This window comes from Notamacropus eugenii, chromosome 4 (assembly GCF_028372415.1).
Source record: "Notamacropus eugenii isolate mMacEug1 chromosome 4, mMacEug1.pri_v2, whole genome shotgun sequence".
NCBI lineage: Eukaryota > Metazoa > Chordata > Mammalia > Diprotodontia > Macropodidae > Notamacropus > Notamacropus eugenii.
Window position 1 is genome coordinate 55,418,596 of NC_092875.1, and position 17,175 is coordinate 55,435,770.

Below are 17,175 nucleotides of genomic sequence, written 5' to 3' on the forward strand. Positions count from 1 at the left end.
CAGAAATGGGAAATACAGGAAGAGGGGAGAATTTTTTAAGGAAAAATAATGATTTCTGATTTGAACATGTTTAATTTGAGATACGTGAGACATCCCATTAGAAGTGTTAAATGGGCAGTTGGTAGTGTGGGACTGCAGTTTAGAAGAAAGATTAGAGCTGAAATACATACATCTGGGAATCATTTGCATAGAAATAATTGTTGTTCCTGTGGGAGCTCATGAGATTACCAAGAGACAAGGAAAAAAGTTCAAGAACAGAGCCTTAGTGTAAAGGACCAGACAAGATGGAAGACAGGCATGAGAAAGCAATGATACAAAAACCCAGAAAAGAGGAAGTGGTCAGTAGTACCAGATATTGTAGAAAAGTCAAGTACAGGGACTGTTAAAAAAAAAAAAAAGTCATTGGATTTGGTACTTGAGAGATCATTGGAAACTTGCTAAGAGACCAGTTTCAGTTGAATTGTAAGATTGGAAGGGGCTGAAAAATGAATGGTAAGTGAGAAAGTGAAGCAAAATTATAGACATTTTTTTTTCTGGAAATTGGACTGAAAGGGAGGAGGGAAATAGAGGATGATAGTTTGATTAGATAATGAGTTCAAGTGAAGGGAGTTTAAGAGTGAGTAGGGAAAGCACTCTATATCTCAGCTTCTTACCCCTGAATGTCTCTAACAGTAGGTGTTTCTTCTCAGCCTCCCACTAGTTAATCCTCAGTCTAGAGACTTTCTAGAGCCATAATGTAATTGATGGAGGTAGTTTCTTTTAGATGAAAATTCTTTCAGAGGGACTTCATAGACTTCCCTCTCCTTGAAGATTAGCTTAATATACAGGCAATATACATTGCCTGTATAGATTTAAAACAAAAGAGTCAACTTACCTTCTTGAAGAATGTGTAACTTATTTCCAGAAGATTTACTGGGTGTTTAAAAATTGAGCTTAAGAATCTAAGCCTTTCCTGTTTGATACATTAAGTTAGGAGTTCTCATTTTCCAAAAGACCACATGCCTGAGTCCTTTTGAAGTGAAACTAGGCAAATTGCAGCATTATGGCCTCTCAGTTTTGATGCGGCATGAGATATTACCGCATAGCTTTTGTATAGACTACAGTATTAACATGTGGAGTTTAGGATTCCTTCCCCCTTAACTTTATTCTTCCATGCATCAGAATCTTAGGATCAGAAAGGCCCTCAGTGATTATCTAGTCTACTCCCCTGGTGGTATAGTGAATAGTGTACTGACTTTGGGAATCAGAAGACCTGATTGAAATCCCTGCTGCCAGTGAACATCTGTGTGACTTTGGACAAGTTACCTAACCTCTCTGTCCCTCAGTTACCGCATTTGTAAAATAAGGGGTTTGGAGGAGATAATTTCTAAAGTCTCTTCAAGTTTTAAATCCCTTGATCTCAGAAACATGAATTAATAGAATTCTCAGTGAGTGGCTGTCCGGGCTCTGCTTGAAAATCCCAGGTAAAAATATTTCTTATATTGAGTCCATACCTGGTTCTTTGAGACATCTACCTAAAAGTCTTCATACTTGCTCTCTCCAGAACAAGTTTGATCCCTCTTTGCTATGACAGCTCTTCAAATATTTGAAGACAACAATCATAAGTTTTCTTTTCCCCAGATGAAAGAGCCATAGGTCTTTTAACTGATCTTTGTATGTATGATATAATGTGTTTGTAAGTTAAGATATGAGCATCTGCACAAAACTTAACACCTAGGTTTAACACCAGGATAGCAGACAATGGAAATACAGTGTTATCAGGCTTCCAGGAGGAGTTAAGGCATTTCCAGTCTTTTGATTTTCCTCCTACCTCTGCCATATTTTGGGTAGTACTTTTTTCATGCCTAGCAGTATCTTATCATGGAGTGATATTCCCCCTGTCATTTTTCTAGAGGTTCGACTTAACTACAGTTTGTTACATATACTGTTTATTAGATGTATTATTCTCAGCTGCTTAATTGCCCTAAAAGGTTTTATGGACATTAGTGTTAAGTATTTACTATACATTTGATGCATCATTAAACTTAAATAATATACACCATAGTTGAAATAGATTCCTATACCAAAAGCAGTTGAAGAGTTTGAAGATTGCTCATCTAATTAAGTTTAAAACTGACACAGAGATAGCTACTGAAATATGGCAGAGCTAAGCTTTAACTGGTTAGCAGATAAAAATGTACAGTAGTATAAAAAAAGTGATGTGTTGTTTTAAATGGAGACACTTGAAATGAAAGGACTGAATGTCTCTCTTCCCTTTTTTTAGCAACTTCACACACTTGAAAAAGATTTGGTATCTGCATGTGACTTACTTGGAGTTGGAGCAGAATATGCCAGGGTAGTAGGATCAGAATATACCAGGTAAACATACATTCTTCCTTTCTTTTCCTGATTTGCACACATTTTTACTTTTTTTAATTTCTTCCCTACTTTCCCTACCTGTTGCAGATTTGTATGGAATAATTCAGCAATGGACAAGCTAGTCTAAAATTAATATAGCAACCATGTTTCTATTAAAGATTATTTGCAACTTTTCTGAATTATAGTCCTAACATTTTTCTGTTTATTCTGACCTAAAACTGTTGTAAGATATACCATTTAACATTGCAAAAAAAGTACATAATCTAAACTGGAATCCACATTTTTATCTTCAGAAGGTATACAGCAATTCTCAGTATTAATTACTCCATATTTGACATAAAATGATGCCTAGAATACTTTGAAGAAAATTACTTTGATTTAACCATTTTCTTAAATTGTAAATTACAAATGATAGTGTCAGTGGAAACTAGTGTGGCATGTATGAACAAGCAATAGAACAGAGAGCTAAATGTGAATCTTTGCTTTGCAATTTGACCTTAGGAAAATAACTTAAGTTCCCTGACCCTTATTTTCTTCTTTTATGATACAGAAATAATAATATATGGTTGTCCTCCCAATGTTGTTGTATGAAACAGTATGCATATAAAATGCTGTATTGATGTAAAGAACTACATAGAAGTCAGTTTATGTCATTATAGCTTGTTAAACTCTGACAGTTGCTGTTGGTTCTGTACTATGGTATCTTCCCAATACCCACCCTAACACCAACATGTGGCCTTGAAAGTATCTTTTTCTTGTTTAAAATTTAAATTCTTCTCTCCTATGAAAATCTCCTTTTGTTACCATTAGGGGATTTGTTATGGCCAAAGTCCATTTATAAACAAATCTGGTAAGGCTTTTTCTGGCCATTCCTTTGTTTTAAATGGAATCCCAGAAAGCTGCAATTAATTACCTTTATAATAATAATTATAGCTCACATTTAAATCATTAAAATTTACAAAATGCTTACTTACTTCACAGTAGAGGCAGCTAGGTGGTGCTGTGGATAGAGTGCTGGCCCTGGAGTCAGGAAGGACCTGAGTTCCAAGTCCAGTCTCACACACTTACTAACTGTGTAATTCTGGGCAATTCTGTTTGCCTCATATTCTTCATCTGTAAAATAGACTGGAGAAGGAAATGGCAAACCACTCCAGTATCTTTGCCAATAAAACCCCAAACTGGGTCAAGAAGAGTCAGATACAGCTAAAACACTTCACAGTAGCCTTGTGAAGTAGATAGGTCAAGTGTTTTGTCCCCATACTTAAGACTCAGGGAGGAATTAGTAAGTAGATAAATAGCAAGGTGATTTTCCATATCATCTGCTAGTGTAGTTTAGCCAGGAGAACTATAGCATTATGCAGTGAATCTTCATAGAATACTGACTGTAATAACTGACTTTTAAAATTTGCTAATGTATAACTTGTCTACATGATTATATCTGAGTATTTAATTGTCATGTTTTAGCAACTCAGGCCATTGCTGGCTCTCATTGTGGCTTCTTGTTTTCAGGGCACTGTTCCTGCTGAGTAAGGGGATGGTAAGTAAAGTTTGTTTTTTAATTCTGCAATGTGAGGATTACACGGGAGTGGGATGGAGTAGGCATCTTATTGAATAGAACTTCAAAAAAGTATCAAGATTATTAAAACTTGTCATTAAGCCATAGTTTTTGTATGTCTAAAATACTTGCCCCCAACAGTTTATCTTCTGAAAACTAAACAGACTTAAGGAAAACAGAAATATCTGACTAGACATGTATTTAGGCTCTGAGTCTTTATTGTTACTACTGTTTTTGAAAAGTTTAACTTCACTTCAGCCCAAGTAAATAAACAATTTAAGGCTGTAATGGTTCATTCAGCAAACATCTATGAAACACCTGTGATATGTAAGAGACTGTCCCAGGAATACTAAATTATATGACATAGACCTTGCTATTTTAAAACTTTTTGTCTGCTAGTGGGAAAAAGGCATATGTGCAATAAAAAGAGGATATGATAATCTAATTCTACAAACATTCAGTGCCTAACATATGTAAGACATTGGATGTACAACATTGAAAAATAACATAATCCACACCCTCAAAAAGCTTATGGTCCTTCATGGAAGAAATGAAATGTACACAGACAGGGATCTTACAGAGTAAAGTATGGAGGGCCAAAAGAGAGACCCAAAATGCTCTAGGAAAGTTTGAGGAGGGAGGAATCACTTAGATTTGAGAAGTTCAGAAAAGACTTCATGAAGAAGAGAGCCTTGAAAGAAGGGCGGGATTTCAGCAAGAGGAAGTGAAGGTCAGGAGAGGAGTCTATTCAAGGCAGGGAGACTGCACAATCAGAGGTATTGAGAGAGGAAAGCATTTGATAAAGATGAGAAATGCAGAGGATTCAGTTAGACAGTAATCTAGAAATTTATATTTTATTTGGTTGCAATGAGAGAGAGAAAATTCAGTTATATGGACATCAATTGAAACTGTTTTTATGCTGAGAGTAAAGGGAGCAAACACCTTCTTTTTTTGCTATATCAATGATTATTTCATCCTTCAAAAGATGAACCAGTGAAGGAAACTGATATTCTGGGCCCAGTTCTTATCCACAAGGTGAAACTGGTGGCTAAAGTAAAAAATGAGAAATAACAATTCCCAGCTTGGAATTTGTGATAGAAAGAGGAAAGGTGAGAGTGGTGTGTACTGTAGATTTTTGAAAAGCAGACTTCAAAGGGTTCAGAGGAAAGGATAGATAGGAGTCCATGGACTAAATTTCTACAGGAGGTCAGTCCAGGAAAAAGTGGAAGCTCTCAAGTAGACAGGGGATATTGACTAAAGAGATTAGTATGAGCACATCTGGCACTCTTGAACCAACTCATATTTTTCAAAAGGTACCAGTGATAAAAAGCAAGGATGGATAATGGAGGACAAATACAAAAGTATGACATACATCTATAAGAATAGTATCAGATGTGCTAAAGCTCAAATTGAGTGGAGGCTGGCAAAGCTAAGACTAAAACAAAGGATTTAATTTTTTTTCTTTGCTTCTTTGATGGATTTATATTTTCATCAATGTGGATGCTCCTTCCAGTAATTCACATAATATTTCCTTACCTTCTATGTAAGTCTTGTCCATGTCCTCCCATATGTGCAACTCAGATGGATAATTTAATGTAATTTAATTTAAAGGCCTTCAAACATCATAGATCTACAACTGAAAAGGCTCTCAGAAGCCTGGAGGGGTTTAAGTAGAATGCTTCAGGTCACAGAGGTGTAAATAAGCATCAGGAGTTGAATTTGACCTATGGAACGTTCAAGCTGTCCACTAGTTATCCCTTACTTTTTTTTTGCCTTTGGTTTTCATATCATAGTCATTTCCAAATGTATGTCCCCTTCACCCATCTATTGTAACAGATGAAAAGAGAGAGAAAGAAAGTAATTTAGCAAAGTCAACTAACTCATCAACCCTATCAGTATATGCAGTATCTCTCTCCATGAGCCCTTCCCTTCCCCACCTCTGCAGGGAAAGGAAGGAGATTTACAACTTATCAAATCTTCTCCAGGGCCAAGCTTGGTGGTTATAACTGCATAGTATTCAGTTTCATTTATTCTTTCTGTTTACATTGTAGTCATTATATATGTTGCTTTTTTTGTTCTGTTCACTTTACATCATTCCCATTAAGTTTTCTCATACTTCTCCACATTCTTCATATTTTTTAATGTCAGTATTATCCCATTGCTTCCATGGACTTTCACGTAATTTGTTTAGCTATTCCCTAGTCAATATATCCCTCCCTCTTGCTAGATGACTCTCCTCAGTCATATATCTCTCAGATGTATGAGAGAAAGGTGATTAAATCTTTGTGCAGTTATCTTGTCCAATTCTTTGTTGATAATATGCTGCAACCTAGTTACACTTGCTATATACCTCTCCACTTCCTTTTTATTGACCTGTAACTTTGTAGATTGTAGTATTCCATGATTCAAAGCCATATAGCATCACTGTAAGAATATTGGTGGGCCTTAGTTTCAGGGAGAAGCTTCAGGTCATTAAAAGCTTGCACAACTTTTCAAATGCAATGTAGCTTACTCCTCTCATCTAATTCTGGACCCAGTGCAGTGTTCATCCTCAGCATTTGTCCAAGACATATGCACTGGTAGACCAGCTCTAGGAACTGTTCCTCCAAGAGCTTATCATAATCTGGAAAGTAGGGATTTTTTTTCCCCTTTTATTTCTCTTGTGGATGGTTAGAGCAAACTCTTAGAATAACTGTATTTCATTTAGGCTCTACAAGGATCCAAGGTGGAATCAGCAGTGTCATCTGAAAATAATAGCTCAAAACGGATTTCATCATCTGTAGGGAATCCTTCCTCCTTAAAACCTTCTTTTGTCTGTAGCAGTGACAAACACCTTTAATGATACTAGTATTCTTGTTTTAACAATTCTTATAATGCCTAGTTTGATATTACTAATATCTAACTTGATCCTAATAGAAAATCATTCTACAGTGGTATTTCTCTTATAACTTTCAGTAAATTTCATATGATTGTAATATATGTGCCAGAGACAACATGTTGGAGAATGTTAAGAGATATTTTGTGCTACCATTGAAATGCTTTTTAAAAATTAAACAGTAATCACAATGGGGTTTTGTATTCTCCATGTCTTTGCAGTCAGCTTTGTGCCTGCAAAGATGTTATCTGCTATCATTTATGAAAAACCTGTTCTCATGTACCCTCAATATTTGTGTAAATTATTCTCATAAAGGTTTTATAAAGATGGAAAAGTAAGCATATATTTTAATAGTTATTTTCTCTGTCATCTTTTTTATTATTAATTTATTTTTAGTTTTCAACATTCACTTCCATAAGATTTTGAGTTCCAAATTTTCTCCCCATCTCTCCCTTCCCCCACTTCAAGATGGCATGCATTCTGATTACCCCTACCCCCGATCTGCCCTCTCTTCTGTCACCATCCTCCCTCTCTTATCCCCATCCCTTTCTGTTTTCCTGTAGGGCAAGATAGATTTCTATACCCATTTTCTGTCTATCTTATTTCCTGGTTGCATGCAAGAACAATTTCCAACACTGGTTTTTAAAACTTTGAATTCCATTTTCTCTCCCTGGGGCAGAGCCAACATAGTGGAGTAGAAAGATGGACCTGTAGAAGCTTCCCCACATAGCCCATAAAATACCTGTAAAAAATGACTCTAAACACATTCTAGAACAGCAGAAGCCACAAAATGACAGAGTGAAAGAGATTTCCAGCTCAGGACAGTCTGGAAGGCCAACAAGAAAGGTCTGTTGCACCAGGTGCAGAGCGGAGCGCAGCCTAGCATGGGCCATGCTGCATGGCAGGGACAGGAGCCAGAACAGGCTTCAGTTCAGTTCCCAGATTACTCAACCCACAAATGCTACAGACAGCTTCAAAGGTCAGTGAGAAAGCTCCTTCACCCAGGAGAAGGGAACCCAGTCTGGACCACTGGCAGCAGCCACTACAGTGGCAGCATCCACTTTGGAAGCCCTCTGCCTAAAGCCCCTGGTAGAATTGAGCAGCTGATTTGAATCTCAGCCCTGGGATGAGGAGGAGTGCTGGTGTGTTGGAGCTGGAGGCACTTGTGGAGAGGGAATTCTACTTGCCGATTCTGGGCAGAAAAGTTTTTGGTTGCTCCCAGACCAGTGCGCAGACCAGTAGGGGAGTAAACTCCTCTCCCTTGATTGTACCACCGTGGAGGAACTGAGAATTTACAGGTTCCCAGAGTATACCCTCTTGACAAAGGACTCAAAAGTCATGTAACTGGCTGGGAAAATCCCCCAAAAGGGAAAAAAATAAGACTATAAAAGGTTACTTTCTCGGTGAACAGTATTTTCTTCCATCCTTTTGGTTGAGGAAGAACAATGCATAATGTCAGAGGAAGTCAAGGCTTCTGCATCCAATACCTCCAAAATAATATACAAGGGTCTCAGGCCATGGAAGAGCTCAAAAAGGATTTTGAAAATCAAGTAAGAGAGGTGGAGGAAATGAGAGCGATACAAGAAAATCATGAAAAGCGAGTCAACAACAGCTTGCAAAAGGAGACCCAAAAAATAACACCTTTAAAAATAAGCTAACTAAATTGGCAAAAGAGATCCAAAAAGCCAATGAGGAGAAGAATGCTTTCAAAAGCAGAATTAGCCAGATGGAAAAGGAGGTTCAGAAGCTCACTGAAGAAAATAGTTCTTTAAAAATTAGAATGGAGCAGATGGAAGGTAATGACTTTATGAGAAACCAAGAAATTACAAAACAAAACCAAAAGAATGCAAAATGAAGATAATGTGAAATATTTCATTGGAAAAACAGCTGACCTGGAAAATAGATCCAGGAGAGACAATTTAAAAGTTATGGGACTACCTGAAAGCCATGATCAAAAAAAAGAGCCTAGACATCATCTTTCAGGAAATTATTAAGGAAAACTGCCCTGATGTTCTGGAACCAGAGGGCAAAATAAACATTGAAAGAATCCACTGATCACCTCCTGAAAGAGATCTGAAAAGAGAAACTCCTAGGAATATTATAACCAAATTCCAGAGTTGCCAGGTCAAGGAGAAAATACTGCAAGCAGCTAGAAAGACACAATTCAAGTATTGTGGAACTACAATTAGGATAACAGAAGATCTAGCAGCTTCTACATTAAAGGATTGAAGGACTTGGAATATGATATTCCAGAAGTCAAAGGAACTAGGATTAAAAACCAAGAATCACCTACCCAGCAAAACTGAGTATAATACTCCAGGGGAAAAAATGGTCATTCAGTGAAATAGAGGACTTTCAAGCATTCTTGATGAAAAGACCAGAACTGAATAGAAAATCTGACAAACATAAGAATCAAGAGAAGCATGAGAAGGTAAACAAGAAAGAGAAATCATAAGGGACTTTATAAAGTTAAACTGTTTACATTCCAATTTCTTTCCCTTTCTACCTCCCTACCCACCCTCACCAAGAAGGCAAGCAATTCAGTAGAGATTACAGATGTATAGTCATGTAAAACACCTCCAAAATAGCCAGGTTGTGAAAGACTAACTATATTTCTCTCCATCCTATACCATCCCATTTATTCTCTCCTTTGACCCTGTTCCTCCTTAAAAGTGTTTGCTTCTCATTACCCCCTCCCCCAGTCTGCCTTGCCTTCCATCATCTCACCTTCCTCCCTACTTTCCTGTAGGGTAAGATAGACTTTCATACCCAATTGAGTGTGTATGTTATTTCCTCCTTAAGCCAAATCTGATGAGAGTAAGGGTGATTCATTCCTTCTTCCCTTCCCCTGTAAAAGCTTTTTCTTGCCTCTTTTATATGAGATAATTTACCCCATTCTACCTCTCCCTTTTTCCTCCTTCCAGTACATTCCTCTCTCACATCTTAATTATATTTTGTTAGATATCATCCCTTCATATTCAGCTTACCCTGTGCCATGTGTGTGTTCCCGTGTTCCCTCTAGCTACCTTAATACTGAGAAACAGCTCATGAGTTACAATTATCTTTCCATGTAGGAATATAAACAGTTCAACTGTAATAAGTCCCCTTTGATTTCTCTTTCCAGTTTACCTTTTCATGCTTCTTGAGTCTTGTATTTGAAAGTCAGATTTTCTATTCAGCTCTGGTCTTTTCATCAAGAATGCTTAAAAGTCCTCTGTTTCATTGAATGTCCATTTTTTTCCCCTGAAGAATTATAATCACTTTTGCTGAGTAAGTGATTTTTGGTTTGTAATAGTAGCTCCTTTGACCTCCAGAGTATCATTTCCCAAGCCCTCTAATCCCTTAATGTAGAAGCTGCTAAATCTTGTGTTATCCTAATTGTGTTTCCACAATATTTGAACTGTTTCTGATTGTTTGAATCATTTTCTCCTTGACCTGGGAACTCTGCAATTTGGCTATAATATTCCTTGGAGTTTTCCTTTAGGGATATCTTTCATGAGGAAATCAGTGGATTCTTTAAATTTCTGTTTTCCCCTCTTGTTCTAGAATATCAGGGCAGTTTTCCTTGATAATTTCTTGAAAGATGATGTCTAGGCTCTTTTTTTTGATCATGGCTTTTAGGTAGTCCAGTAATTTTTAAATTGTCTGTCCTGGATCTGTTTTCCAGGTCAGTTGTTTTTCCAATGAGATATTTCACATTGTCTTCTTTTGTTTCATTCTTTTGATTTTGTTTTATAATTTCTTGATTTCTCATAAAGTTAATAGCTTCTATTTGCTCCTTCCTAATTTTTAAGGAAATCATTTTTTTCAGTGAGCTTTTGTACCTCCTTTTTCCATTTGGCCAATTCTGCTTTTTAAGGTATTCTCCTCATTGGCCCTTTGGGCCTTTGGGCCTCTTTTGCCATTTGGATTATTTTTAAGGTGTTATTTTCTTCAGTATTTGGGGGGGGGGGGGGGCGGTTCTCTGTTATCAAGCTATTGACGCTTTTTTTCATGATTTTCTTGTATCACTCTCATTTCTCTTCCCAATTTTTCCTCTACTTCTCTTACTTGATTTTCAGAATCCTTTTTGAGCTCTTCCATGGCCTGAGACCAATTCATATTTTTCTTCGAAGCTTTGGATGTAGGAGCTCAGACTTTGTTGTCGTCTTCTGATTGTATGTTTTGATCTTCTTTGTCACCAAAGTAAGAATCTATAGTCTATAGATTTTTTTAATTCCTTGTTAAGGTAGGGCTGTACTTCCAGTGTAGAAGGCATACTGTCCCAAGTTTCAGGGGTTTTGTGCAGCTGTTTTCAAAGATACTTTTAGGGACCTGTAAATTTTCAGTTCTTCCAGGGTGGTATGATCAAAGGAGAGGTGTTAACTCCTCTCCTGATCTTTGCTCTGGTCTGAATGACTACAAGCACACTTTTCTGCCTTGGAACTGTAAGGATGATTCTGTCTCCACTGCCACCACAAGTTTCACTACGCCAGTGCTCCTCCTCACCCCAGGATTATGACCCAGATCCAAGCACAGGCAAAGCAAGAGAATCCTGCTTTAGTACCAGCAAAGAGATCCCTGCAATGCCACTCCAGTCACCTGCTGGTTCCCCCCACGTTTTGTGGACCAAGAGCTGCAGAAGAAGCCACTTCCACCACTCCAGGGCTGGGACCAGACCACCCTCCTCTCTCATCCAGGTCTGACACACATTTCTTACTGACCTTCTCAGTTGTTTTTGGCATTTGTAGGTTGAGAAGTCTGGAAACCACCACAGCCTCCAGTGATTCAGTCTCCTGAGGCCTGCTTCACATTTGCTGCAGCCTCATCTATACTGTCATGTTTTACGCTAGACTGCACTCCTCTCTCAGACTGGTGTAACAGACCTTTCCTGTGAACCTTCCAGTTTGTCTTGAGCTGGAAATTTGTTTCACTCTGTCATTTTGTGGGTTCTACAACTCTAGAATTTGTTTAGAATCATTTTTTTACAGGTATTTGGAGGGATTTGGGGGAGAGCTTAAACTGTCCCTGCTTTTACTCTGCTATATTGACCCTGCCTCCTCTCTGTCATCTTTTTTTAGTAATAATCAGGTCTATTATTTCTTCCAAGTCTGTGATGTACTTGCTCTTTTCTTTCAGATACCTTAAGAACTGAACCCTCAACTTCTCCAAAATTGACACTTCTACCTGGACATTCTGTATACTAAGTCCAGGCCAGTTGTTGTTCCTAACTTTGTCTTCTTTTCACCCCTTTTATTTCATAATACAGTACACTTAGGATTGTGATGTTAGAGTCCAAATGTAGTGGTTCCATTGCCATTGATCAAGATAACAGAATAACTTGTTTGTATCAGAAATCCTATTTTTATGGAAATGTCAGCAAATCGCTTCTATTTTCCATCTGTTTGTTGACATCCTTCCACTTTCATCCTTAGTGCTCTCAGGATGTTCTGATTTAATTGGGTCTCTCACAAAACCTTGTGCAAAATTTTTTTCTCTAGTGCATGTCATGGTTTCTTGATATGATACTCTTCATAATCTCCCACCATTCTCCTCTGAAAGATTTTGCAAGCACATTTTGTTATTAGTTTTATGTTGCCCAGCATTTCCCATCTGTCTGTTCTTTTCAAGAAGATGAAAAGTGTTTGTTGGCTATGATAGTTTCTGGGTTCTTTTTGTCTCCTTATGACAGATTATATAAATCTGTTAAATTTCTTGAGGAAGAGGTGATAATGTTATCATGTCTATTCTTTTTCCCATTTCCCATTTTTCTATGTTAGTAGATTAATTAACTAGGTCAGGTCATGTCATCTTGTTTGCACTCTTCTAATTTGGTATTATTTCTGATCCCTACCTAACAAGTCTATTATCTATCTGTGCTGCACAAAGAACTGATTTGGAAATGTTGCTCACTTTAGTAACCACTTGCTCTCTGTTATCATATAATCAGTTTCATTTTTTTAAATGGTATTAGTATTTCCCAACTCTTGTTGAAGAATATATTCATTATAAACATGAGGCTTCTATATAATCCACGAGTCTTTGGCCCCTCTCAGTGTCACATTCATATTCACAATGAAGCGTAAGAGTTGGGCTTTATGGATTTCTTAAGATACGTTGTAAGTTTTTAAAAAGTCTCAGCAAAAGGATAGGATGGCTACTCTGAGGGGATGGGATGGTGATAACACAGCAAAAAAAAAAAAAGGTAGTTACTCAACTTTTGTATTTTATTTTTTTTTCTTTCTGCCAAGAGAGAACTAGAAAAAAAATCTTTGAACGGGAAGGGAAAAAACTAAAAAAAAATTCAAGAGAAACAGAGAAGTAATAAGAGAGTTGCCTACTTTCTCTGAATGAATTCAGGTCAATAGACCCAGAGGAACTTCATTCCTAGGGTTCCAAAAAGAACTGGCTAATGTGGTTTCTGAGCCGCTATGGGTGATCCTTAAAAGACAGTTAAGAACATGCAAAGTGCCATAAGACTAAAGAAAGGCAAATGTACCAATTTTCAAAAAAGAAGACTAGAATCTATAAACTACAGACTAGTAAGCTTGACAACACAAATTAAGAAGGGTAGAAATAGAAACCATGAGTAGAATTTAGAAATAGGCAAATTTAGGCTTGATATCAGTAAAAATTTCCTAACATTTAGGAATAATTTATTTAGGAAAATAATCGTGAGTTTTTCTTCAAGACTAGAAATTATTATCTGTTATATTGCAGAGTTGATTTTAACTTAGGTATGATTTGCACTAGATTCATTTTGGCTAAATATCTACGTGTCTCCTATATGGTGCTGCTGAGATTCTCAGCATCTCAGAGATTCTGTGATTCTGTTCATTATGCCTTTAAACTCAGAGAATAGGAAAAAGCACATTTGGTGCTAGCACATACAGCTCAAGATATAAAGTTCTCAGGGAAAGGCCAGGTTTCAGCTAATACAAGGAAATAGATTAAAGATATCCAAAAATAGATAGGGGAGGGGGAAGGAGATAGCCAGGATAGAAAGAGGCATCAATGGCACCATATTTGAGTTTGGTAGGAAATGAAAGAGACTGCAAAGAACATGGCTGGAGTGAATTTAAATGAAGTATGAGGAGAAATAACACAGTAGGGATTTATTCATGCATTTATCTGCATGACTGTCATTAAGTAAATAGAGCTTTAGCAAGTAAGCTGAATGAGTACTGTGTGTTATCTATGGAGGAAGGATGGAAGTAACAGATAGGATGAGGTAATTGATAGAAAAGCTTGTAGGCAACCTCAAAGTTGTTTTTTTGTAAATTAAACCAGATTTATGTTTTGCTGCAGTAAGAATGACAGCCTCACTATTTAACTGATCTATGAATCTCAAATTGGGTGTGACCTGATTTTTTTTTATATGAGGCCATGTTTCATGGCCTATATCACAGCCACTTTAACCCCTTATTCCTTTTGAAGCTATCAGGAATATTCCAGTTAAAGCAAAATAAAACCCCAAATAGCCTTTCCTTACAGCTCCTTCTGATGGAAAGGAAGTTGCAAGAAGTCCATCCCCTTCTGACGCTTTGTGGACAAATAGTTGAAAACTGGCAAGGGAACCCCATACAGAAGGAGTCCCTCCGAGTGTTCTTCTTGGTCCTTCAGGTGACGCACTATTTGGATGCTGGACAGGTGTGTAACTATTTTATATCTGTATTTGTCAAGAAGAGACTCCTCTTAAAAAATATTACTAGCCAGTGTTAAGTTCAAAGTCTAGACTTGTGAACTGAAAGAATCAGTAATTCCAATGAAGATTGATGTATTATAATTTTTGAACACTACATATGTTATTGTATTAAAATTGCATGCTGAAAACTGCTTCTTAGGCTAAACTAAAAATTGAGGTTGTGAGCTAAAAACATCTTCATTTAAAGGTTAGGAAAATGTTTCATGAAGCAAAGCTCAGAGATCTGATTTAGGAACAGCAGTCACCACTTAACCATGCTGAGTTTCAGCAGGTCTGTGAACAGTAAATCTGGAAGATTGCTCAGTCTTTAGGCCTGGCTCATTGAACAACATAATGCCTTTAGAACCTACAAATGGATTCAGACAGTAGCAAGGAAAGTAGAACATGAAACTCTAACCCTTTGTTTCTAAAGGGTTTCTACCTCTCATGCTGTACTCCTACCCAGAAGAATCCATCTTACCATCTGGTGCCTGAGCAGAATCAAAGAGGCAGGGTTTTAGCAAATGCTGCCTTTAAGGCAGGCAGCAATAACACTTCATATTTTGCCTACCCATGGGCCCCATGTGGCAACTTGTCAAGAGCCCAAGTGCAGCACTTAATTTGCACTGAGTGCAAGTGACTGCCACTGCTCTCATTTTTCAAAGGGCATTGGGGCCTATAAGACTCCAGGTTTCATCCTGATCCATAGAGCCTTCTGTTCAAATAAAGATAAAGAATTCCATTTAAAGCCCTGCAAACTATGCTGTTTCGGGAAAAGGTCAGGAGAGCCAAAGGCTTTATTTTATCATTGTAAAGAAATGACTTCTTTTTGCGAACTTTTGAGTAAATTAGAAGAATAAGCACAGTTATCATTTCCTGGGAAAGAGGTGAAGTCAAAGGCCTACATGCAGAGCTTTTTAGGAGGAAGAAGCTCTCTGGCAAAAGGCTAGCAAAAAAATAGATGGGATACCACATTTCTCTTGACCAAAAGTCCGGGCCCTCTCCTGCTGAGGAATCCAGCTAAGTCTGCTTAGCTGGAAGACTAGAAAACTTAGTTATGGATCCTGGGAACTCAACAAAAGCAGACAGACAGGCAACAAACATTTATTAAGCATTTACTATGTGCCAGACACTGTACTAAGAACTGGTGATATAAATACAAGCAAAAAGACAGTCCCTACATTGTAGGAACTTACATTCTGATAGGATAAGACAATACATAAAAGGAAGCTGAAAAGCTGGGACTGGGGTAGTACCCACATGGCTGTTGTGGGAGCAAAGTCCAGAAAGTCAGAAGTGTAGCCAGGAGGGGAACGAATTATGGCTGGTCTCTGGATTCTGCTTCAATTACTTCAGGCTATTCACTGACTCCAAACATTTGTATATATTTGTTAATTTTGTCTATTATATTTTAATCGGTTCCTTGCTAACCTTAGCCATGGCTTTTCAGCACAAAAAAGTAAAAAGGAGGGTGTGAATACTATTTAGAAGACTACTTGGTACTTTGAAAAAGGGTGGCAAGCCCTAAGGTTTCTGGGGCTGGAAGTATGGGGGTGATCTCAGCTACTAGAATATATCAGATTGGTAGATGAGAAAGAGTGCATAAAGGTCTCACAGATCAGATTCTGGGAGCAAGATGCCATGATCCATTCTAGTCTTTGTGTTCATCATGTCTGAATCTGGGCCTCGACTTCATGAGTGGTTCAATGGAACGCATTTAAAGTGATCTCCATTGTATTCATCTCAACATAGTGAACTGCTGTTTGATGTGAATTAACTTCCTATAGGTGAAAAGCGTGAAGCCATGTCTAAAGCAGCTTCAGCAGTGTATTCAAACTATTTCTACTCTTCATGATGATGAAATTCTACCCAGCAATCCTGCTGACCTCTTCCATTGGCTGCCCAAAGAGCACATGTGTGTATTGGTCTACTTGGTGAGTAGCTCACTCTTTCTACTATTAGCACAGCATAAAGTTTTTCTCTCTGTTCTAGCCAAATGTGTATAGCTCTTCCCTCTGAAAACTCAGCCTGGCATTCAAATCACATTAGTATATAAGCCATTTTCATGTCCATAAAGTTGCCATAGTCACTAGATTTGAGACAGAAACAAGGAAATTAATATATGTGAGTTACAAGGCAAGAATTAGATATGTTGTTATTTCTCTTATGATAATTGAGGTCATTATAACAATGGGAAGGACTGTGTGTTTCATTGGAACAAACATAAGAATGAAGTGATAGAGTCTTTCTGAGATGATGGGTTTTAAGTTGTGGTATATGAATGTAATGGGATATTATTGTGCTATAAAAAGTGATGAACAGCTAAATCACTATTGATTAGAGAAATGCAAATTGAAAGAACTCTGAGGTACCACATCACACCTGTCAGATTGACTAACATGACAAAAGAGGAAAACGATAAATGTTGGAGATGATGTGGGAAAATTGGAACACTAATGCATTGTTGATGGAATTTCAAACTGATCCAACCATTGTGGAAAGCAGTTTGGAACTATGCTCAAAGGTCAATCAAACTGTACATACCCAGCAATACCACTACTAGGTTTGTATCCCAAAGAGATCATAAAAAAGAGGAAAGGACCCACATATACAAAAATCTTTATAACATCTCTTTTTCTGGTGGCAAAGAATTGGAGATTGAGGGGATACCCATCAATTGGGGAATGACTGAACAAGTTACGGTATATGAAGGTAATAAAATAC

General features: G+C 37.5%; 1 protein-coding gene across 2 annotated transcripts in view; it reads left to right on the top strand.

The window, feature by feature from the left end:
* MAU2 (MAU2 sister chromatid cohesion factor) overlaps positions 1 to 17,175 on the top strand; it is an 87,640-nt gene that overhangs the window by 28,404 nt on the left and 42,061 nt on the right. For both annotated transcript variants that reach the window (XM_072601115.1, XM_072601116.1), the window contains exons 5-8: positions 2,264 to 2,358; positions 3,868 to 3,895; positions 14,262 to 14,417; positions 16,239 to 16,385. In XM_072601115.1, coding sequence (XP_072457216.1) covers positions 2,264 to 2,358; positions 3,868 to 3,895; positions 14,262 to 14,417; positions 16,239 to 16,385 — 426 coding nt within the window. The remainder of the gene's footprint in view (positions 1 to 2,263; positions 2,359 to 3,867; positions 3,896 to 14,261; positions 14,418 to 16,238; positions 16,386 to 17,175) is intronic.